Source organism: Pseudonaja textilis, chromosome 4 (assembly GCF_049901715.1).
Source record: "Pseudonaja textilis isolate UNSWEBS1 chromosome 4, rPseTex1.2, whole genome shotgun sequence".
Taxonomy (NCBI): Eukaryota; Metazoa; Chordata; class Lepidosauria; order Squamata; family Elapidae; genus Pseudonaja; species Pseudonaja textilis.
The window spans coordinates 76,696,071-76,721,550 of NC_141993.1; the positions used below are offsets into that span (position 1 = coordinate 76,696,071).

The window sequence follows — 25,480 nt, forward strand, 5'->3', positions numbered from 1 at the left end:
GTGGCTATAACTTCCTCCCTCTAAAAGATTGCCACATCTAGTTCAATTTTGCAAGTGTTTATTATAAAAACGACATTATTAACAGTATACAGAAAATAAAGTGTCAGTAGGCTTACTTACCGTATATACTCGAGTATAAGCCGAGTTTTTCAGCACATTTTTTGTGCTGAAAAAAACCCCCTACTTATACTTCGAGTCAGATTCCTCTGAAAAAAATGGTGTGGAGCTCTGGAGCTGGGCAGCCGCTTCCTGCTTCCGTGATTCCTTTGCAACTTGTAAGAATGGGGTAATCGGAAGCAGAAAAGTTCTTGCATGAGGATGTATTGTTTTTCTTTATTTAACTGTTTTTATGGGGGAAAGTCACTGCCACCACCTCCTCCCCTCCTCCTCCCAAGCGGACTGAAAGCAGCTAGGGCTGAGGAAGCAAGAAGCCAGCTCGCTCGCGTTGTTTTCTGAGCCTAGAGCCAGGGCGCTTTCATTGTACAGCGGAGCTTCTTGTTTCAGGAAACACCGGGCGTCGTTGCTGCCCCTGAGGGGAGGGCGATTCTGGGCTGCGCAATTGGGGACTTCGTGGCTTTGGGTGGGTGGGTGGGAGCGAGGACGGACGGAGTCCATGAGCGGGCTTGCCTGCCGTTGCTGGCTGCCTCTGCTTCCTTAGGGCGGGAAGGGGCTCATCTGGACCAAGGGTGAGTCTCCCCTCAGTTTCCCCTGAAGGATCTTCCGTCGCTTTTGCCTTCTCCCTACGTCTTCCCTCTGTTAAAATCCACACACACACACACACACACTTATTTTCAGGTGGATAGATTTCGTGTCTGAGCATTCTCACATGACGGTGGGACTTTCCCCCCCCCATAAAAACAGTTAAATAAAGAAAAAACAATACATCCTCATGCAAGAACTTTTCTGCTTCCAATTACCCCCATGCTTACAAGTTGCAAAGGAAGCACGGAAGCAGGGAAGCGGCTGCCCAGCTCCGGAGCTCCACACCATTTTTTTCAGAGGAATCTGACTCGAGTATAAGCCGGGGTTTTTTTTCAGCACAAAAATGTGCTGAAAAACTCGCTTATACTCTCGAGTCAATAAGTTTTCCCAGTTTTTTGTGGCAAAATTAGGTGCCTCGGCTTATATTCGGGTCGACTTATACTCGAGTATATACGGTACTTATACTTCAAGCCATATTCTGCTTAGTTAGGAATTATGAAAAGCCAGGCATAAGATAACAATAGCACGTAGACTTTCACAGTGCTATACAGCTCTCTCTAAGCAGTTTATAGAGTCAGCATCTTGCCCCAACAATCTAGGTCCTCATTTTAACAACCTCGGAAGGATTGGAAGGCTGAGTCAAACTTCAGCCTGGTGAGACAAGCTTGAACGGCCAAACTGTAGGCAGTTGGCAGTTGTAGCCTGCAGTACTGCACTCTAACCACTGCACCATCACGGTGCAAAGAGCAAAGAATATTCAGCTCAGATTTACAAAACAATGGATCCAAATGTTTACCTTCATGCTGAACTGCTTTTGTTGACAATCTGTACAAATTCCTCTAGAACACGCTCTCTGCCTCCGAGATAAGATTTAAGCCCTAAGGGTAGTCCTCAAGTTAAGACCACGATTGGGATTTTTTTAAAAATCATTAAATGCTGCCCCTGTTAAGCAAGGCAGTATATCACTGCAACTTGCAACCTTCCCTGCCAGCACCCCAGTGATGTGATTCAGCCGGTTTGCATCTGTTCAAGCAAACCAGTTGTTAAATTACACACACGTACACGGCTATCAAGGTGGATCCTGGGCGCTGCACTGCAATGGAGAAACGGGCAATGGGGCGGCCAGCGCAAGGGAAGGAGAAGGCTGCTTTCCCTCTTTCTTTTCCTTGCTCCTCCTCCTTCCCTCAATCCAGCTGCTCCATTGCCCATTTCTCCATTGTACCTTAAAAGCCAGGGAGGGGTGTGGTAATTTAACAACCGGTTCACCCAGGGTCAGGTTGGCAATCGTGAGAGGCTCGTCCCACATGTGCGGCAGAGCTGGTGGACAGGGATGGGCCACCCCTACCACGACAGCCAACCTGACCCTGGGTGAACCGGTTGTTAAATTATTTGAATCCCTGCACTGCAGCATCCCCATTGACTTGACTTGCTAGAAGCCAGGGGAAAGATCACAAATGGCAATCACATGAGTGCAGGATGCTATAACCATCATAATGCAATCTAGTTGCCAAGCACCTGGTTCACAATCACGTGGTCCTAGAGGCGCTATGACGGTGGTTAAGTGCGAAGACCAATCTCAGGTCCCCCTTTTTTTTTTCCAGCACTTCAGACGGTCACTAAACGAATAGTCCTAAGTCGAGGACTGTCTGTGCTTTGGAAAGTGGAGGGGAAATTCAGTAATAGCTCTAGTGAAGAACACCTTGGCATGTGCTCAGACCCAGAGATTGAGACACAACTGTTCCCTAGGCTGCCTTCTGTATCAGGCTTGGCATTCAGAGACAGTGTCTCTCCCCCTCCGCTTCACAGATGTTCAGACTAACCCCAAGGAGAAATCTTACTTCTCCTATTGAGAGATCAGTTCAGCTTGATCAACTTCTCCATAACACAGAGAATTTTTCCTCTCTTTTTTTGTTCATTTATTCATTCACGTTTAACACGTCCATAGACCAAATCAATACACTACAGAAATAAGCAGTGATAGGATTTTGACCCGTATTTTATAGGTTGGGTAAAAAAAAAAAACAACCTTGCTTCCAAAATGTATCTTGAAACTAATCTTATTACTTTATTTCCATTTTATCTACACTTATGGTTTTATAAATAATAATGTCTCAGTTTAGCACATAGTTAATTATCAGATAGAAATACCCCTTTTCTCTTATGATAAAATTTAGGCTATATGGGAAACATTTATATATAGGACAATGGTGAATAGTAAACATATACGTGGTAAGATGTGAACAAGCTCTCTTCCTTGAAAGTCGATATATTTTCAAGGCACTTGGAATCAACTTTTCTCTGGTTGCTAAGCCAAATTTTCCCAGCAGTAGTTCCTGTACAGAAATAATATCCTCACTGTTTGGTGTTATTTAGCCCCCCAAAATAGGGATTTGAAAGCTGAAAATCTCAGCCATGGTGGCACAATGGTTAGAATGCAGAGCTGAAGAAGCTTCTAAAATCAGAAGTGAAATGTCTTCAAAGAAAAACAAAAAAGTCCAGTTGCCTCTTGAAAAAGCACCTTTGGGACAACTATGAGGTTTCTTCCCCAAACCCCAAAACTTTAACCTTAGACTGTCTTATTGACCTCACCCCTGTCCTAAGAGGTCTGTAGGGGGCGTGCATAAGCACATCAACATGCCTACCATCCCTGTCCTATTGTTTCTTTTTTATTTTTCTTATATGTACCCATTTCATGTATTCATAACTATGTACATACGTATACCTATTATCTTGTAAGCGATTGACAAATAAAAATAAATAAAAATAAAATAGATGACTGAGAACCTCCATAGACCATTTGGTTAGAATGCAGTATTGCAAACTAACTCACTGCTGACTGCCAAGAGTTCGATCCTGATTGGTTGACTCAGCCTTACATCCTTCCGAGGTCGTATAAAATGACCTAGATTGTTAAGACAATATACTGACATTTGTAAACTGCTCGGAGAGTGCTGTAAAGCACTGTGGAGCGGTATATAAGTCTAAATGCTATTGATGTTGAAAAACTCTTACTCCAAACCTAAGAATGAAAACAATCGGGGTGAGTGGGGCTGTTGAGATACTTTAATCGATGACATAATTGAAGTATTTAAGGGCAACTGTCAGCTTAATATTGTGTATTTTGTAAACCACTTTGCCATGTTTATAGAAGGGAGAAATAGAAAAATAGATTAAATAACAACATTACAATGATTTTGCTTCTTGGGGTGTTTATTGTGTACTGTATTCTAAAAGTGACTTAATTGGGCATTTCCTTCTTGCAGCCCGTTGCATCCTATTCCTTCTCATCTGGCTGATAACCGGAGGAAGACACCACTTCTGGTTCCTACCCAACCTGACCGCAGACGTGGGCTTCATCGACTCCTTCCGGCCCCTGTACACACACGAATACAAAGGACCAAAGGCTGACTCAAAGAAAGAGGAGCGACTAGAACCCAAAAAGCAGACAAAATCTGACAGTGAAGAGAAATCTGATAGCGAGAAAAAGGAAGACGAGGATGTCAAAGCTGATGGCCAGGAACGCTTTGGATCAGAAGGTTCTGGAGGAGAGCGGAATTCGGATACGGACAGTGACAGGCGGGAAGACGACCGGTCACAGCACAGTAGTGGCAATGGGAATGATTTTGAAATGATCACAAAAGAGGAGCTTGACCAGCAAACTGATGAAGGGGATTGTGAAGAAGAAGAAGATGAAGATGAAGAGGAGGAACAAGAAACTAGACCTTTACATGAACAGTCATAATTCAGCTATCGTTTGGGACTGAATCTTGTGCAGAAACAATTGGATTTTCTATGTTGGCTGGTGCACTCTTTTAACAGCGTTTCTCCCCGTTTGCAAAAGTATACAGCTTAGCCAAACATCTTTATAAAATAGTTCATAATTTGATTTGCAAACTAAAGGAAACTATTAACTTGTTATCAGTTTTAAATAATGTATGCTTATCAAAAGATTCGCAAGTTTAGCAACTTGTCAATCGGTAGACATTCTGTCTAGAAGAGTCATCAAACATATAGAGAAATATAGCTCTCTTATTAGTTTGATAGATTGCATGTTTTCAGTAAGTAAACATTTCTGCAATAGTAATTTAACAAGGTAATTTTAAATGACAAATTCTCCATTTATTCTCAGCTGATTTATCAGATTGGTACTTACAACAGGCTATTCAGTTTGTTTACTCTTTAACTGCTATTAATCTTCATAAAGCTGTGAGACTTTAGTTAGAATGTTTTCATTCAAGAAGATAACTTTTTTGCTTAAGACCAACAAATTATTACCATTCACTTGGCTGTAGATTTTTAAGACTCTTTTTAATTGTGTGCAACCAACTTAGGAAATCCAGTCTGTTCTGTCCATTTCGTTTGGAACGCATCATCTCCAGCAGGTTAAAAATAAAACAAAGAAAGCAGCATAATTTAGAGATTATAGCTGCTGATTTGACCTGCCCATCATAGTACAAGACATGTATTCTGTACATAACATAAAAATAAAGCAAACCCCTATTTTACCTGTTAGTTATTACTTGGAAGTTTTATCCAGTTTTCAATTTGTACAATTAAAAGCCATTTCAGAATGTATGTATGTTAGGACAATTTCAAGAATTGGTGAGAGTGGCAGCCCACTGCAGCTCCTGTGCCAACATTCCATGTATTCAAGTTTAACTAAACAGATTCTAATTTCTCAAAAGCAGGCAGTGCAGCTCGGTGTAATGCCTTAATGTTAATCTTTTCTTTCTGTCTTGAAACAATAAGAGTACTGTATTTGATGAGTTGACACTGCCATGAAAGAGTGTTCACCAGAAGAATAGGTTTTAAGATTAAAAAAAAATCTCATACAAAAGATAACCAAGACCAAATAATTTCTTGAAATCTTGAAGGAGCTCGATTAGCCTCTTTCTCTTGCACATATTTTGTTTGACTGACTTGGGAGACCATTGTGTGTTTAGTTCTATAAACATTTTTAAAGCTGAAGTTCTACAGCATTCCTCTGAATCACTGAATTTCAGCTTGAAACTGAAATTATGAATACAGATTCAGTACTTTCCTATCAAACTGTCAGGCAATAATGTTAGTTATTTGCTTGCCTTTTCAGTGGTTGACTTAACAGATTTCTCTCTTTTTTTCCCCCTAAACTGCTCCCCCCCCCCATCAACAGTGTTCAGACTGAAGATGTTAATTTTTCTGATTGTGCAAATATATACATTTTGTGTGTGCATTGATAAAAACCATTCACAAATGTGGTCTGATTTGCTTATTACCTCTTTTTTTCATCCAACATCTGGGAAAAGAAATATTTTTCATAATTCTTATTCACCTTGGTAGCATTTTTATGATACTCTTGAATCCTGGTTACTTGTCTTAGCACTGTTTATCGATTTTCCTTGAAAACTCCAACTCTACCCTACACTGCTATTTAAAAACACCTTTATACAAAACATGTATATTTTCTGTCTCTATGTGTATGCTCAGTTTAGGCAGAAGACATTCACAGCAATGATGACTGATGCTTATACAGTGCTCCCAACTACTGTTATTTGCGTAATCTTTTTCCTTCTGACTTACTTAAAATAGTAAATAGGATACTTATTAAGAAAGCGGATGGAAGAGTTTGCAAAACCTGTTCACATTCTGTGTTTAATGAGACCGCTAAGCATTTGCTGGAGGGCAGATGCCAAGCAACTCATGCCTTCGTTCCTCAATCTGCTTTGAAACGTAGACTGTTCTTTAACAAGGGCTCCGGATTGTAAAAGTACTCTTCAACTTGCACCTATTGGCCAGCTGAAGTTACGACAAAGGAGACTTGCAACTCGGATCCAACGTTCCAATAATTGTTTACACACACACACACACACACACATTGTTAGTCACATCACTGCACTTGTGGCACTTGGCCACGCAGCTGTATTCATAGCCGTTTGCAGCGTCCCATGACCGCATTTTATGATAGTCTTGCAGAAAACCACTTCTTCATTTTCAGCAGAACTGCTGCCTAGCAAACAATGGGTTCCCTTCACAGCCCAGCATGTTCACACTTAGGACTGATGCAAAGAACCTGAAATTGGTTCACCATAGGACCCACTGATAGTGTGACCATTATTGCTCACAACCTGTAATTCTCAAGACCTACCTGTATTGAACCTATCATTCTTGTCAAACCTTTGCCATTCTGCACATATAGATATTTTTGGATGGCTCTTGTGTTGAATCATGAAGGGAAAGTACACCATCCGGTCAACGAGAACTGTGACAAATCTGTAGCCTGAAGCACAGTCCCACAACACATATCCAGTCTGAAATTGCTTCTGGGAATATTGCCTTGGGAACATCAAATATTATAGCCGAAACATTTGCCTATATAGGTACTCTTCGCCTTAAGGACTGTTCACTCAGTGACTAAAGTTACACTGGCACTGAAGAAAGTGACTTAAGACCATTTTTCAGGCTTAGGCCATTGCAGCATCCCCATGGTCATGTGATCAAAAGTCAGATGCTTGACTCATATTTATGATGGTTGCAGTGTCCTGGGGTCATGTGATCCCCTTTGGCAACCACTTGACAAAGCCTAAAGTCAATGGAGAAGCCAGATTCACTTAACCGGATTACTAATTTAATAAGGGCAGTGATTTCACTTCACAAATGTGGCACGAAAAGTCATAAAATGGGGTAAAACTCAACAAATTTATCACTTAGCAACATAAATGTTGGACTCAACTGCGGTCGTAAGTTGAGGACTACCTGTAGTTAAGAATGATACAACAATACTTCTGGAAGTAGAAAGCAATGTCCCTATGTCACAATGTCCCTATTTCACAACTGTTCTTTTTTTCTTTCTTTCTTAGAAATAACGGAAGGGCACATTCATGTGATACTTGTTTCCTCAATCCAACCTGAATAGTTGAAAATAGTTTTTCAACCGCAAGGCCTCTGTAGCTCCTGCTGTACGTTCAATGTAGCATACTCGGTGTTTTAAACAACTGCAACAGTAACAGATCCATTGAGTTCCTTGTCTTCACACACAAATTTTGTTATTTTTATTTTCCTCCTTTGACCCAACGTATAGAATGTAACATCTGTCTGTTTTTCTCTTGGCGTATTTCACAAGAAGGCACAGCTCTTGTTTTTGAGGTGATATGTAAAAGTTTCCCGATTCGTACTTTAAAGGCTCTGAGTGTCCTGCCTGAATCAGTTTTAGAGCAAGAATATTGCATAGCATGAACCACATTCATGCATACAGACATATAGTATTGTGGTATCTATCTGTTCATGGAGAGCATTGTTTCACAACAAGCAACTTTTAATATATGAGGACTTCAACTCCCAGAATTCCCCAGCCATGGGGAACTCAATATTGGTGGGTTTATTAAATGAGCATGTATGCTCATTTTTGGCAGTGGCCGTGATCTTCAAATAAGCCTGTAACAAAGTGAGGATGGCTCTTAGTGAGCTACTTAATCATTATCTTACTCCAAACACAAATAAGGCAATAACAGCCCTAGCCTGAGCATGACTTCATCTATGTGGTTTTCTTCACAGTCTTCCAGAAATGGTTTGTTGGGATATTCTTCAACTGTTGGGATACTCCTAAGCAACATCTCTGGAATTCCTAGGTGCCCCTCTACCCATCATCCAAGTGACAAACAAGGCTACCTTGGCTTAGCCACCAAGCCCAAGCAGATAGTAGTGCAACCTGCAAAATGCTCCAATCATTAGAGTACTTTTTAAAATGTGTATCTCATGCCAACCCACATTTGGGACACCACAGTAATTTTAAAATTATAAAACTAATGCTTCGATATTGTTCCTCTGATTATTTAGAGTATATTGTGTGTTGCTATAACCCTGCGGCAGGATGCAGAATTTGTCCAATGTTTCCCAGCATGCTCCTTGTTTGGCTTCAACTTTGAAGAAGCAGTATAGGAACGTTTAACACTTTTCCACTTTAGTGTTAGAGGACAATCAAACTATCTGGAAGCTGCCACTATTCAAAAATATGGAATATGGGTATTAATGGGCACAACCTGATCCATGCACATGTATCACTACTCCTTCAACTACACTGGTTCCTAATCCATTTCTGGGTACATTTCAAGGGGATAGTTATCACCTATAAAGTCCTACATGGGTTATGGCCTTATGGTTATATGCCTATCGTCATTATTGCTACCCATTTCAGTGGGTTGCATGGGGTGAGCAGGCTCCATATTCCTTCTGAACAATGTCACAAAATGGGAGGTGTGCCTTCTCTGTTGCACTTGCACTTTTGAATAAATTTGTCTTGAGATACAACCCTATTAGTCTTGTCATAGAATTTAAGACCTGGGTTTTCTCTTTTGTATCAGCCAAATTGGAAATTGGGCCCATCCTATCACCCTGCAGCAGGATGCAGAATTTGTCCAATTCTGTTGAGTTCTTCCAGCCTTGGCTATGTGCTTGTGTATGCTTGCAGTCTGTGAATTGATTTCTATATGATTTTGCTAGGAGATTTGGATTTTCATTTATTTATTTATAAATTATTATATTTATTTGTCATCCATCTTGGTTCGAAGTGACTCTGGGCAGCTTACAGAATAAAAACATTAACACCATCAAAAATAAATGTTCCTAATTCAATAAAATGACAACACAATGAAATAAAATCACTGTCACAAAATGAAGGAGGGAGATGGATACCCAGGGTGGGGTGGAGAGGTGGGATTAACTCTTAATTAATCAACCATCTCCAGTGTGATATTCCTCCATTGAGGTCCCAAGCCGGGTAGTAGTGCCAAGCCCTTATGGAAGGTCAAAAGGATGGGAGCTGATCTCACCTTAGAAGATGTTCCAAAGGTCTGGGCCTAATGGCAGAGAAGGCTCTTCTGGATATTGCCAGCCGAAATTCCTTGACTTTTCTGGACGTATCCTACCCAGAGTCACACATATCATGAATAAATAAAGTACATCTAATTCGTAACTCAGTTGTCAACCTGGAGCTTTCCATATGTGCCGGATGAGATGAATTCTAATACAGGATATCTGAACAGCTCCAAACCCAGGTCTCCATTAAGCTGGAGGGCCCGAGGCTGAGAAAGAATATTTAAACATTAATGGATTACCATAATGCTTCCATCATGGGGCTGCCCTTGAAAATCATTTGGAAACTGCAGAGGGTGTTAAGGTCCCAACTGACGAACCCAAGCAAGACGAGAGGGTCCAATCCCTTAATGCAAAACTTTACTGATTGCATCATTTTGGCAAAGAATGAAAGCAAAAGGAGCTCTGGCTAATTCCCACGCAGTTCAATATAATTGAAGTATAAAATATTCCCTCCCTTCTATTAGTGCAGATCATATTGTCCAACTAAGTGCACCATGTGATACTTTCAAGACATCTTTCAAGAAGATGTCTTGAAAGTCTGGCCAACACCTGCTGCAGTGACCTTAGTTCTCACGGGCTGACTGCTTGGTGTTTAAAACTCACATTCCGGTTCCCCCTTCCCTCCTCTCATAGTTTGTTGGCAAGCTGAGAAGCAGCAAAAGTGAAAGCAGCATGAGTACGCTTCAAAGCTTGACAGCGGGTGTAAAATGAGGCAATCCGGGCAATTATGCATGCTTCTCGACCAGCACACATTACATATCTGCCCACAGGCAGGTGTTGGCCAGCGACTGCAATTTACTACCATTTTTGCCAGAAACCGGTGTTTACTTCCAGTTTCCAGCAAAAGTCACCCCATGGTGAACAAGGGGTTCATTTAATGACTGCAGTGTTCTTTTAACAACCATTGCCAAAAAAGAGGGGGTCAGAAAAACAGCTCTGGTGACAGAGTGGTCTGCTTTACAAATGTCACAACTTATTGCTAGGCTCAATCCCAGTCTGAAACTGAGAACTACTTGTACCAAGTGCAGATTAGAGGAGGGTTCACCCTGTTTCTTAATCTCCAACTCTTTTGTCTTGGTATCATATATCTGAAAAAGGTAACATTGAAATAACCACTCCCTTTAGGACTGTTTGCCCATGCCAATGACCTACAATCACATTTCCAGCTGCTCTGTAAAGTTCTTTGTCCTTCTGATAGTCACAGATGAAAGTTCTGGTCTGTTGTTCGTACTCCTCCCAGCTTCTGTTTGCTTTCATCTCATTATTTCTAGAAAACTATTTTATGTTTGCTGATGTTTAATAAATAAACATCAAACTGTTTTCTATTTTTTTGTTAGCTGAACTGAGCAGCATGCGTGCTTGATCTGATTTGGATATAGAGACAAGCTGGGAATGTGTAAACTAACCTTCAAATTATCCATAGCAATTTTCCAACACATTGGAATGTTTTTCTCTCTCTGCTATTAGATTTCCCCTTTTCCTTCCCTTCTAGCCTTTGTGTTTAGCTGTGTCCTAATTATAGAAAGCCCACAACTGTTTTGGGACCTGGAGAAGATGATGTGCATTCAAAAGCCTTCAACCTTCGGAGCCCATCTTCAATGCCACCAAGCAACTAAAAAAAAAAATCAAATCACTTCTCAAATTAGCCAATTCCTTCCACTTTGTTGGCTGGTTTGTTTAATTCAACTTAGGCAACACCTGACTCCAAAACATTTCTGGGCATCTCATGATATAATGATATTAATGGGGATTGATGACAAATTGATAAAGAGATTGTACAATTACTTATTAAATTATAAAATGGAAGAAAAATGAGTTAAAGAGATGATAGTGAAGCAGCTTGGAAGGTCAAAAACAAAATATGCATTTACCAGAAATCCTCTGACCCCCTTACCTTGCTTCTTATAGAAATATTGTGCAAAACCACGAAATTGCTGAACTAAGGAACTGGAAGTAAGCATGTTTCAGTGAATAAGGATGGGTCTGGAAAATAACAGAAATGTACTTATCCTTTTTGGTATAGTTTAACATAAGAAACGCCCTGGACTAGGCTGAGGTTATGAAATGTATAAAAGTGATGCTTCAGGAAGAGCCAGGGGTTCAGAATTTGCCATTCTAATGCTCTGAACCTTGTGCACAAATAAACCTGTATTCTCCAACCTTTTGTGGTCTTGTGTCCTGATTTGGAAATAGGATCTGCTGCAACCATAGTATGGGCCAATTTTGGGGGGAAAATAATATAGATTTGGATAAATGGCAAAAGCCTTGGGATAGAAACTGGAAACTGACAATGACCACATCATATAAGGAAAATCTCTCTAAAATGTTCTCTAGGTGGCACCTGCCCCCAGCATGACTAGCTAAAATGTTCAACAGTATGTCCCCAAACTGTTGGAAATGCAGACAAACACCTGGCACATACTACCACGTGTGGTGGACTTATATAAAGACAAGGAAATTCTGGACATAAATACATATGTGGTTAGAAAAAAAAAGATCAAACAACATATAGATTTTAAGCCAGAATTATTTTTATTAGGTATTATATCAGAGGGCTATGATAAAGGGACAATATGTCTAATATTACATGTCTTGCCACAGCAAGAATTGTATATGCGCAGCAGTGGAAGAATGAAAACACCCCATCAGAGGATGAGATGATAAGGAAGAAAATAGGCTGTGTGGAAATGGACAGACTAATGCTAAAAATAAAAGATAAAGGAGATACAGAATACTATTTAGCCTGGAATAGGTTTTATCAATGGTTAGAAACATGAGGTAGAAGTTGGAATGAGAAAGGATCAGGCTAGGTGGACATGGAAAGAGATATTATTTTTAATATTGATATAGGAATGTAAGTATTAGAACGATAGATAACTTGACATATTAGAATATGATGATCAGAAACTATTATACAGTACTAGCACTGTTTAAAATAGTACATATTGTATGTTACTCTGTTTTCACTTTTGTTTTATGATAATTGGAATGCCAGGACAATTACACTGTATTCAATATATTTACATGTAAACAATAAAAATATATCTAAAAAACTATTTTCGGTTGTTGTTTTTTTTAGCTGAAAGCAGCACGCGTGCTTGATCTGATTTGGATATAGGAACATGCTGGGAATGTGCTGGGTGTAACAATAAGCCATACAAACACAATGCAAAACCAACAAGAGGGGATCCAATTGCTCTATACAAAAACTGATTAAATGAGGGACTCCATCCAGCTCAACTCAAGGCTTAGGAGAACAATCAGGTCTTCAAGGAGTTCTGGAATGTCAACAGGGTGGGAAGCATTATGGAATTCAGGAGGAGCTCATTCCAGAAGGCTGATGCTGACACAGGAAATGGATATACTTTCTGGGTCCCGAAAGATGGCACTGTTAAATCAAAGGAACCAGGAACGTGTCAACCCTGCGGACACCTTCTGACCAGACTGAGAGACTTAGATAGTCCTTCAGAAAACCTGACCCTATGCCATGTAGGGCTTTATAGGTTTTCAATTGTACTGGCAATCAGACTTGAAACCAGTGAAATTCACAAAATTGTGTTCAGTGGATTCTTTTTTTTTAGTGAAAAAAATCTGTCCCATGGAGAGACAAAATAACCTCCATTTTTGAACATTTTTTCCCTTTGCTCTTTGTTTTCCTGGGTGGGGGTGGGGGGTCTTTTTCTGCCTGTACATTCCTGAAAGGATCATATCATTGTCCTGCCAAGCCAGCTACTGATGTAGACTTAATCTCTTCTTTCTTATTGCAGATAGATGACTTAGAAAGCTTTGCACACTTATTTCTTATCAAAGTCTTTTCAGTTAGCAATAGAAGAGTGAGAGTTGTAATATTTTATGGTACTAATGAAGGCCATCCTCTGCCAGGGATATGATTGCTTTGTTGCTTTGCTGCCTATTGATTGCAAATAATCACATGCCTTTGTTTTTCAGAAGTGTATAACAGCAATGCTAACTTGTGTTTTGGAGGCTCTCAATTTATGATTCATTCCTGAAAGCACACCTTTCTTTCTATTGCACAGAATAAACAGATTGCACTTTCCTGATCACTGGGTGATAACTGACCACACCAAGGGAAAATAAAGCCAGCATTTAGCTGCCCTACCTTATTTGGGCAACAATTGCATTGCACGTTGCATTCTATTCCATTCTATATAATTACTTCAGGATTGAATAATGAAATTGTGGGGTTTCATGTAGTTCAACTCTCTGTCATGCCTAGGAAAATGAGTTAACTCATCTGCAAGTGATAGCTGTCCAGTTTCATAGGTAGACTGTTCCAATATTGTACATATCTTAATTTCAGGGGATGCTTATACTAAAATGATATCTAAGTAGCTGAAATTTGTATCCATCATTTCTAGTCCTAGTTTCAACAGCAATAGAAAATATTTCCTGACCATCTTCATATGGCACCCTTTAAAAATCTGAAAAGACAGAACATCCCAAGTTCCTTCAGCCTATTTTTATAGCGCAGGTTCATCTTTTTCCCGTACCATCTTTGTTGGCATCATCTGAACCTGTTTTAACTTGGAAATGGGTTGCTCAAAACTGTAGGGTATTCCAGATGCAGTTTCACCACTGCAAATAAAGGGGGAAATTTTAATAAATAAATCATAAAGTTTTCAATAAAATCCCTCTTTTTATGTAGTACAGAGTTACTTCTGCTCCCCTCAGAACTATCCTACAAAGTTGGCTCCTGTTCAATCTGTTGTCAACATCCACATCCAAATCCTTCTCCCGTGTAAAGACTGAAGAATCATGAATCTTCTACCTTATATGTTGCAAATAAACATCTGTGCCTTGCCACCTAAAAAAGAAGTGACTTCTTCTTTTTTAGTCTATTAAGTCTCACAATTAAAGTTGCCCAGCAACCATCTTTCCAGAATTGCAATTCAGAAAGAAAATGTCAGTCACAAATGCTTTAATGCAGGGGTGTTAAACTCAAGGCCCAAAGTCACCTCTCAGATATGTAAATTGTGATCATTAAATTCGCAGATGATACTACAGTATTGGGTCTCATTACAGGTGGAAATGAAACAGCAAACAGGAGGGAGGTTCAAAAATTATCCTCATGGTGCTGAGAAAACAACCTGCACCTAAACATCAGCAAGACAAAGGACATGATGTTAGACCTCTAGAAGAAGAGAGAGGAACCCGCCCCACTTTACATCAAGGGGGGCCATGTGGGGAGAGTTTCCTCCTTTAAATTCCTGGGAGTCTACTTCGGTGAAGATCTCACCTGGAAAATCAACATAACCCAGATGGCCAGAAAGGCCCAACAGAGACTCCATTTCCTTAGGGTCTTGCGAAAGAATAAAGTGGAACAACGACTGATGACCTCCTTTTACCGGCCCACAATAGAAAGAGTCCTCGCATATTGTATTACTGTGTCGTATGCTGGCTTGACAGCCATGGATAGAAAAATATTACAGAGGGTGGTGAGCACTGCACAAAACATCGTGGGCTGTTCCCTGATACCTGTTGTGGTTCGCCGGCAGCCAGTGTAGACTGGTATTGGACAGCGAGGACAAAAGGCAACCAGTTAGGGAGTCTGAGGAAGACTTGGAGGAGGGTCCTGCATCTGATGCAGGGATACGGCCAGGACCATCTGAGAATGGGGTGCTGCCTTCAGAGCCTTCAGAGTCTGGCAGCAGCAAAGCAGGAACCCGGGGAGTTCCGAGTGCGTGTGTGTGTAGGACTGCTAGAAGGAGAGAGCAGCTGAAGCAGCAGGGGTGACTCAGGAGTAAGGCTGGAAGGTGATTGCCCCTCCCATCAGGGATAAAAGTCAGTCCTGGGTGATGTGCTCTTTGCAGGAAGCAAGTTCATTAGATTCTGACTCCTCATTGAAGCCTTGTGAACTCTGGTTTGTCTTTGCTGGAACGTCTGTCGGTATATATTCTAATTAAGTGGACTTCTGTTTCTTGGGAACTTTCTACAACACTGAAAGGTGTGAGCTTATCTCAGAGAATTGTGTCTAATGAATTTTGGCTGGGAATGCAACAAATTCCCAGCGTCACACTAAAAAAGGTTTGATTTTACACTCAGTTTGTGTTTCCTTAATTTGGACAAAGCCTGGGTCAGAAATCATCCAACCAGCTTTCATGCCTGAGCTAGGACTAGAACTCACAGGCTCCCAGTTTCTTAACTATTAGACCGAACTGGCTGTATTTTGCAATGTGTACCAAGAGAAGAGCAAGAAGTAGTTCAGGGCAGAAGAAGAAGAAAAATATTGAGCAACTTCAATGGAGATAAGAGTCTTGGTTTGTAAGTAGTAAATTTTGTTTCATTTTGTTTATTTACAACAAATAATATCCAGAAGGCAAACCAGACAAGCATGACTTGAGGCAGCCTACATCAGATAAACCTGCTTCTGACATAAAGCAGAAACAGATGGGTGGAAGTTGCTTTTCTTTTTTAGTGAGCTGGGTGCGTTCTTGTCCTCAAGAAATGGATTTGCCTTGGAAATGTTGCTACATTAAATCAAGAAGCAGGCATTTAACACCATCATACCACATTGACTTAATAAATGGGAACTATTTCATCTATTGTTCCATACCACTAGGATAGCAGCTCTGGATCTCTCTGGTTCTAGAGCAGTGTTTTTCAAACTTAAACCACTTTAAGATGTGAGGACTTCAACTCGAAGAAAACTAGTTGTTTTTCTTGTCTGGTTTATCCAGGAGGAGAGGTAATTTCACACTCACAAGGTTCTTTTACTGTAACCTTAAAATAAAAAGGTGGTCTTCAGCAGGTTCTGACCAGTTCTGGAGAACCACAGCGGAAAATTTGAATAGTTCAGAGAACCGGCAAATGCCACCTCTGACTGGCCCTGTCTCCAACTATTCTCTGCCTCCTGAGTCCCAGCTGATTGGCTGGGTCTTCTTTTGATGCCCTGCACAGGAGAACGGAGCTGGAAAGCAGATTAGTGGGGTGGGGAGGAAATGAGATTTTACAGTATCCTTCCCCTGATACACTCACCAAGCCACGCTCACAGAACCTGTAGTAAAAAAATTTTGAATCCCACCACTGCAATAAAGGTAGTGTTAGTATTCATGGTTGATGCTCCTTGTTTGGGCCATCTTGCAAGGTGACATCATGGCCTTCAGCATGTTGCTTTGAAATCTGGTCTATGGTTCTAACCTGAACTTGGATGAATTTGGACACTCAGACAACTCAATGAAGTGATGCCTCTCACAACCTAACAACGCACTGAAAAGTTACCAGCTGTCTCTACCAAGTTTTGCTTAGTATTCAGTTACATTCAGCAGGCTGAATTACATGGAGGTCAAAGAATAAAATTTATCCTTCAGTAAGAATCGGAGTTCCTGTTTCCTAGGTAATAAGGTGTGTCAACCCACCATATGGTTGTTGCTTAGCACAGGCTATCTTTAGAGGAAGCTAATAAAAGGGAAAACATAATTTACAGGCTGCAGTTAGCTCTTTGTTTTATGAGCCAGGATTATGAGCCAAGTCTGAAGTCGGCAGCTAAGCTAGAATTCACACACAGCATTTCAAAAGCTCCTCAGGGATTCTTTCATGGATAGTGTGCATACAGAACAGATAAATACAGTTTTTACAGGGGTGGGATTCTGCCAGTTTGCACCTATTCGCTAGAACCGGTTGTTAACATTCTAAGCAGTTCAGAGAGCCGGTTGTTAGAAGAAATTACTGGCCTAATCCTGTAAGGAAGGCAGGAAGGAAACATTCTGGTGTTGCTCACAGAAACTTCCTCTTAACCCTTATTACATTCTTGGTAGGACTAGACTTCCTGTCTCAGGAACGTCTCTGGAGTCCCCCCCCCCCCCATTTGCTGGTATTTTGCTTGCTTGTGTGGAGTGACCATTCAAAGTTACAATGGCATTGAAAAAAGTGACTTATGACCATTTTTCACACTTACAACTTTTGCAGCATCCACACAGTCTTGAGAGACCAGGCAAGGAGATGCATGCCTCGATGTGAGTGATATCGATGTGAGTTATATCACTTAGAGACAAACAACCTACTCTCTAATAAGCAATTTGGTTTCAGAAAAAAAACTATCCTGTAATCTGCAACTCTTACAGTGCAAAAACATATGGACTACACAACTCGATCAGGGCAAAGCAATAGACGGAATCTACATAGACTTCTGTAAAGCCTTTGATTCAGTGGTACACGACAAACTACTCCTAAAACTAAAATCTTATGGTATCTCTGGACGACTGCAAAACTGGATATAAGCATTCCTATCAAACAGACAACAAATGGTCAAAATTGGGAGTGTCCTATCAAATTCTGTACCCGTCAAAAGCAGTGTCCCCCAAGGCATTGTTCTAGGACCAACTCTCTTCATACTTTACATAAATGACCTCTGTGATCACATTAAGAGCAACTGTGTTCTCTTAGCTGATGATGTAAAGCTGTTCAATACCACAGACAATATTGCCACCCTTCAAAAATACTTTGACTATGTATCAGAATGGTCAAACAAATGGCAACTTCAAATCTCAACAAATAAGTGCTCTGTCTTACATATTGGCAAAAAAAAAATCAGAAAATAAAATACAAGCTGAATAGTCAAGACCTTGTTGATGATCCAAACTCTGTCAAGGATCTTGGAGTACTCATCTCTAATGATCTAAGTGCCAGAGCCCACTGTAACAACATAGCCAAAAAGGCATTAAGAGTTGTTATCCTAATCCTACGTAGCTTTTTCTCTGGTAATATCACACTACTAACTAGAGCATACAAAACATTTCCTAGACCAATACTCAAATACAGCTCATCAGTCTGGAACCCACATTACGTATCTGATATTAGCACAGTTGAGAAGATGCAGAAATATTTCACAAGAAGAGTTCTCCACTCCTCTACTCATTGTAGAATACCTTATGCCACCAGACTTGAAATTCTAGAACTAGAAAACCTTGAATTACGCCATCTTCTGTCTGATCTAAGAATATAAAATCATACATTGCAATGTCCTACCTGTCAATGAATACTTCAGCTTCAACCATAACAATATAAGAGCACACAATAGATACAAACTCAAGGTTAACCACACCAAACTTGATTGTAGGAAATACGACTTCAGCAATAGAGTGGTCAATGTCTGGAATACTCCACCTGACTCTGTGGTTTCTTCCTCAAACCCCAAAAACTTTAACCTTAGACTGTCTACTATTGACCTTACCCCTGTCCTAAGAGGTCTGTAGGGGGCATGCATAAGCGCACCAACGTGCCTACCATCCCTGTCCTATTGTTTCTTTTATGTTTCTTATATGCACCCATTTCATGTATTCCTAACTATGTATATACTTATACCTGTAATCTTGTAAGCGATTGACAAATCAAAATAAATAAATAAATAAATATTGAATTGGCCACATCCAGCCCATAACATGACCACCAAGCCATGTCCCCCCAGTCACATGACCACCAAGCCACGCCCACCACCTAAGCCACGCCCACAGATCTGGTTGTTAAAAAATTGGAATCCCACCCCTGAGTTTTTAATCACCTGTGGTCTATTGCCTAGTAGAAGCGTGAATTTACAAATTGATTTTTAACCATTTTTGATCTTCGTAAACCTGGCCACAAACTGATAAATTGCTGAGCAAAGAACATTTTGTGGGTCTTTCTAATCTTGATGTAACTTTGCACACATTTCTGAAATGTTTTTACATTTTTTTTTGTTGGCCAACAAAAGTTTCCTTCCTTTATTAGCTTTAGTTCCAGAATCTTTTTTTTTTAACCACCATACCTATTGAACCTGGCCCTTTCATTAATTAGTTTTTTCCCCACTTTGTTCAAAGGAAGTATGTGAATATCTGCCTCCAATAAAACTTGCATGCGTGTGCAAGCATGCACACACACACACACACACACACACACACAGACATAGACACCCCTTATAAAAATAAATTGGGGAGGCTCCTTTCATCATTTGTATTCAATTTGCTCTTTCCAGATGAGTGGAATGCACGGATAACTCCACTCATCTCAAGGAAAGGTGTTCACCTTGCCTTCTCCTGTTCTAGTTTCCTTGAGTTGAAACCGTTCGGTTTCATGAAAGATGTATAGATCCTGGCTTTGAAAGACCGGGAAATGATCCATTGCCAAGACAAAGAAACGAATGAAGTGTCAGAACCGCCATCCTATGCTCCAGCCTTGCTTCACTAGGTGCCAACTTGCCATTAACTATGGAGAGGGGCGGGGAAGGGAGCTATGGGAAGGGAGAAACAGAAATTGCCATCCTGGGAAATGGGCTCACTGTTCCAAGGCCACAGGCTTGGGAATGGAATGGAATGGCTCACCATCTAGCCCTCTTTTTCAGGGAGAGTTATCAAAACAATTTATTCAAATATAACTGGACAAATGGATGATAACAGGAGAGTGGAACCCAAAGGGGAAAGTTAACTAGGAAACCTTCATAAGCAAAGCCCGAGTTCTACCTTTGCTTTACGGTCACCATTGGCTTTTAGTAAAAGTATTCTTTTCACTGCAAATGGAGTTGAGATTTTTTGTTTCTTTCCTAGAAGAGCAAGCCAGAGCAGGTTTGACAAGAAGCCCCTCTCTAATTCACGTGAAGATAAAGTGAAGGAGGAGGAAAGCCAATTCAGATTTACAAGATTCGGTCACAGGAGTTGTTCAAATAAAAATAATTTTAGACCCACACGTAGTTCTCAAGATACAATTATTCCTTTAATGACCATTCAGAGTTATGATGGTGCTGCAAAAAAGTGATCCTCACACTTACAAATTGTTGCAGCATCTCTATGGCCATGTGATCAAAATTTGGGCTTTTGACAACTGTAATTTATTCAGTGTGGTTTCAGGATTGACAAATATACTCCAATACCACAAAACATTAAGACAAATTTAAATAGCAAGCCAAGGGTTTTTTTTTTGGGGGGGGGGGTATTAAGAATAAGACAGGAAGGCAGCATCCTAAGAATTTTGACTGAGTTTGGGCAATGCTCAGGAGTGGGATGCTGCCGGTATAACAACCAATTCAGGCGTGCGTGTGAACAGCAATGCAAAAATCCTTACCTACTATGTTACTATGTAACACAGCTAAAGAGCAGTTATCGGCTCTTCCGCTCTGATCAGCTGAGACGATAAAGGTCAGTACACTGCAGGGGTATACAGGCAGGCCCACATGATCGTCGGCGCAAACTGGTTCGCTCCCAGGTGAGCTTTGAAGCTAGGGGTCCACCCAAACTAGTCTGAACTGGCAGAATCCCACCCCTCACAATGCTGGAGCTACACATCTCTCTTTTGGAAGTCTATTCCACACTCACTGGCTCCTTTATAAGTCAGTGCCCTCTGCCTTCTCTAGTGTAGTAGCTTCATTTGAGTGAGAGGCCTCCATCCTCTCCATCCAATGGTTTCATGTCATTAGGAGCCCTGATGGTGCAGTGATTAGAATGCAGTATTGCAGGCAAACTCTGTCCACAGCCTAGAGTTCAATCCTGATAGAGGGCAAAGTTGACTTAGCCTTCCAGCCTTCTGAGGTCGCTAAATGAGGACTCAGGTTGTTGGGGGCAATATGCTGACATTGTAAACTGCCCAGTGAGTGCTGTAAAGCACTATGAAGTGGTGGTTAAGTCTAAGTGCTTTTGCTATTGCTATTGCTATTAGACGGACGTTCCCATCTCCCTTAGTACAGTCATTGGCTGTACTGGCTGGGGATGATGGGGATTGTAAATCAACAGGTCTAAAGGTCCCAAGATGAGAAATTCTTCTCAGGAGTTCTTTCTTGGCCATTGACCTATGGAGCACCATTATCATAAATAATTAAGTTTCCTGACATGTTTTTTTTTCCAAATGTAAATATTGTTTTCAGAATTTATCTTTGCCATTTTTAGAAGAAACCACAGGAGAAAACTTTTCATCAAAGCTAAAGTTGTACAATCTTATGTCAAACAGAAAAGGCTGTCTTCACTAGAACAGCTCTCAACTAAGAATCAAACTTCCACAAAGTTGAAAGAAAAAGTATAGTTCATGATTCTACTAGCAAAAGTGCGCCTGCATAGTAATAATAATAACAATACTTTATTGTCATTGTACATATATACACAGTATACACATTACAACAAAATTCACATAATACCCAGAGACCAGACCCCAACACATGACAATCCCCAAACACACCTACACCCGCCAAAGTTCCCCACCCCCTAAAAACACACAAGCATCCACACAACAGACCAGGTAATACTGTCCAACAGCTCACTGATGGTGATTCTTAAGTTCATTGTTAAGTGCAATTATAGCTCTGGGATAAAAACTGTTCAGAAAACATGTGGTCCGAGTTTTAATTGTTCTGTATCTTCTGCCAGAAGGCAACAGTCCACAGAGATTTTAGACAGGATGGGAAGAATCTCTGAGAATATTGTGCAACTTCCTCAAACAGCGAGATGCGAAGATGTCGTCCAGGGCTGGTAGCTGGAGCCCAATGATATTCTGGGAAGTTTTAATGATTCTCTGTAGAGCTTTTTTGTCCACTACAAAGCTGCTCTCATACCATGCAATAATGCCATGTGTCAGGACACTCTCGATGGTGCTGCAGTAGTAGGACAGAAGTAGACGCTGAGATAGATTTATCTTCTTGAGCATTCTCAGGAAGTATAGCCTCTTCGGTGCCTTTCTTCACAAGCATGTTGGCATTCAGAACCACACCTAGAACCGGGAGGAAAAAATTTGGAACCCCCCCACTGCTCCACTCTTAGGGAGATGATGGAACTCAGTTGTTTCCACATAAGAAAACACACAGAGTGGACCGAATGGCATTCTGGGGTTTTGGCCATCTCCTTAGGAAAACACTTTGATTGCAATGGAGTTCAGTTCTCAATTGAAGTGTTCATATTTTATTCTACCTGAATAAAAATAAATATTTGTTAACCTCCACACCCCCACCCCATCTAAATACTCTGCTCTGTTCTCTTATGCCAGAGTTTTTGAAAGCCTTCAGTGTTAGCACAGTTGCTTGTTTGACTTACAGCAACATAAGATAGGATAAATAGTTAGCAATGCTACTGTCACAATCTCTTTATTTAAAAATATATAGGAACAACATTTTTCTTTATTTCTTCTCAGATTTATATAGCTTACCAGATGTTATTCTGGATGACAGACAACAATCGAATAAAACCATAATATAAAACCTATCATTATAAACTTATGTATTTGTTACCAAATTTAATTAACTACAAACATGTACCGGCCCTTCTGCAGATAGCTACCTCTCGCATTTTTAGCCAAAAATACTGCACCATGAAAAATGCATGACCCGAAGGTAAGCTAATCTGCATTTCCATGGATCCATCAGCATATATGGTGTCCCAGGGCCCCCAAATCCCCGGGCTGCAGCCCACTGCCAGGCCATGGCCTATTCGGTACTCAGCTGCATGAGAGGCAGGCTGGCACAGATGCGCACAGCTTGATTTGTGTGAGTGGCAGGCTGGCCGGCACGCATGCACACATGCACGTGCAACTCAACTTGCGCAAGCTGAGCTGCATGCACTTGTGCATGCATGCTGCCCCGCCACTTAAAAAAAAGTACAATATTAACATATATTATTGTGGATAAGACCATCCTTGGATAATATAATCCTGATTTTGCAGTTGTATTTTGGCATCTAGCATTTTCAGCTTATCTGCAAGTTCATCTGGTAGATATCATATAAAAAAATGTTGAGTAACCTTAAAGCGGAATGATCCAATTCATTTGCTGAAGTAGACCATGCTGAACTGAGCATGAACAGGGGTTGAGTAGAATCAAGTGCAATGTGAATATCAAGAGCCATTATTTTCAAACTTGGCAACTTTAAGAGGTGTGGATTTCAGTTCCCGAAATTCCCCAGCCAGCATTCCTCTGAAATTGTCAAGTTTGAAAAACATTGGGGGGGAGGGAGAGAGAGAGAGAAAGATTTTTAAGGTCCAAAAGGAACAATGTGTTCTTCATATGTTTTAGCTTCCGGTCCCCTAATCATCTTCATTGCTCTTTTCCATGTTCTTTCTAGAATCTCAACATCTCTTTTGATATTGTGGCAACCAAACCTGGGTGCAATATTCCAAGTGTGGTCTTACCAAGGCATTATAAATTGGTACTAACACTTCACATGATCGTATGTGGATCTCCTCAGAAATATGCCGCATGGGGTTCAGTGGCACTAACTTCTAGGTAAATGGGGTTCAGCTTTGGATGTGCAATAATGCAGATCCCAGCATGTATAAACCTGTTTCCAGCTGAGAGGATTTGCTAACAGCGGGGCACATTAATCACCAAGGCAGGAAAATATTATATTGGTCAAGTGGTATCTCCAACATCACTTTCTGTAATTCAACTACGTCCTAAGAGACAGTTATATTGGATGGAAAAAGAGCATTGTTGATTTGGGCACCAATAATATTCCATTAATCTGAAACCTTATTCATTATTCATGGTTGTATATTTGTGGCTGAGATGAAATAGAAATTAGAAGATACTTAATGAGCTCCATGCTGTTTTATAGACAGCTGTTTGGTGTCGATAGAGATAACTGCCTATTGGTTAATTGTGATTCTCTGATAAATCTGAAGTATTAGTTAAAAGGAATAATGTTCAAGCTACACAAACTAATGACTGACAAATGTATCACATAGCAATAAAACAGGGGTGAGATTCAAATTTTTTAACAACTGGTTCTGTGGGCGTGGCTTAGTTGGTGGGCGTGGCTTGGTGGTCATGTGGCTGGCTGGGTGTGTCCAACTCAACATCACTCACATCGAGGCATGCATCTCCTTGCCTGGCCTCTCATGACTGTGGGGAAACTGCAACAGTCGTAATGGTGAAAAATGGTCATAAGTCACTTTTTTCAGTGCCATTGTTACTTTGAATGGTCACTCAACACAAGTAAAGTACCAGCAAAAGAGGGGGAAAAAACTCCAGAGAAGTTCCTGAGACAGGAAGTCTAATCTTGCCAAGAATGTAATAAGGGTTAACAGAGAGGCAGTTTCTATAAGCAACACCAGAATGTTTCCTTCCTGCCTTCCTTGCAGGATTAGGCCAGTAATTTCTTCTAACAACTGGTTCTCTGAACTGCTTAGAATTTTAACAACTGGTTCTAGTGAATAGGTGCGAACCTGTAGAATCCCACCCCTGCAATAAAAGGATACTGAGAAATGGGTTTGGGGGATGGGTTCTCTATTTCCGACAAAAGGTGACAAGGGAATTTGCTTTCAAAGTACTATAATGTGCCTACCTAGCGGCTGGAGAGACAGATAGGCCCAACTGTGTATTGTCTGAAGCTGACTCCACCCATTTACCCTTCAGCCTGCACTCAGGCCAAGTGCATGCTGGTGTTGAAAGGTGTCAAAATGCCTTTCTTTTGAGAATTCGATTTTCCTGCTGGGAGAGCTCTGGCGCAAGGATATGGACAACTGCTTGAAAGCTGGATCTTTTTATTTTTCAGGAAGGAGGAGAATAGCGAGAAGTCTGCGTTCCTGGGTTAGCTAGCTTCTTATGGTAAGTCCCTGGTTTTTTTTATACCCTTTTCTCCCTTTGTAAGTTGATTTTGTGTGAGTGTTTGTATTTGTGCCTAATGTTTCAAATCCTGTTTGAGTTTGTCTTTATTTCCGCTGGAGAGCAAACTCTGCAGGGTGGCCAGATTGTATTATTGGTTTTCTGTAATCTCTTTTAGCTTTAAGATAGTTTTTCATATTTGTTCTGTGGCAATCTCCTGTCTGTCCCTTTTGTAATTTATATTTTGTGTCTTTTGTCTGTTTGTTTTGCTTATTTGGTATGTCCTGTGTTTGTAAGGGTTTTCTAAATTATCTTTTGTTTCCTTTTCCTATTTGTCTAGTTTTCTTAATTACTTAGGCTTTTGTCTATAGGGATTCTTTAATACTTTTTATTTGATTCCTTTTCCTATGTAAGTTTGTTTTC

At 40.6% G+C, this 25,480-nt stretch overlaps 1 protein-coding gene across 3 annotated transcripts in view; it reads left to right on the forward strand.

Moving 5' to 3' along the window:
- SEC62 (SEC62 preprotein translocation factor) overlaps positions 1 to 5,935 on the forward strand; it is a 30,993-nt gene extending 25,058 nt beyond the window's left edge. For all 3 annotated transcript variants that reach the window (XM_026705789.2, XM_026705788.2, XM_087933432.1), the window contains exon 8: positions 3,966 to 5,935. In XM_026705789.2, coding sequence (XP_026561574.1) covers positions 3,966 to 4,444 — 479 coding nt within the window. In that variant the 3' untranslated portion in view covers positions 4,445 to 5,935. The remainder of the gene's footprint in view (positions 1 to 3,965) is intronic.
- The last annotated feature ends 19,545 nt before the right edge of the window (positions 5,936 to 25,480 follow it).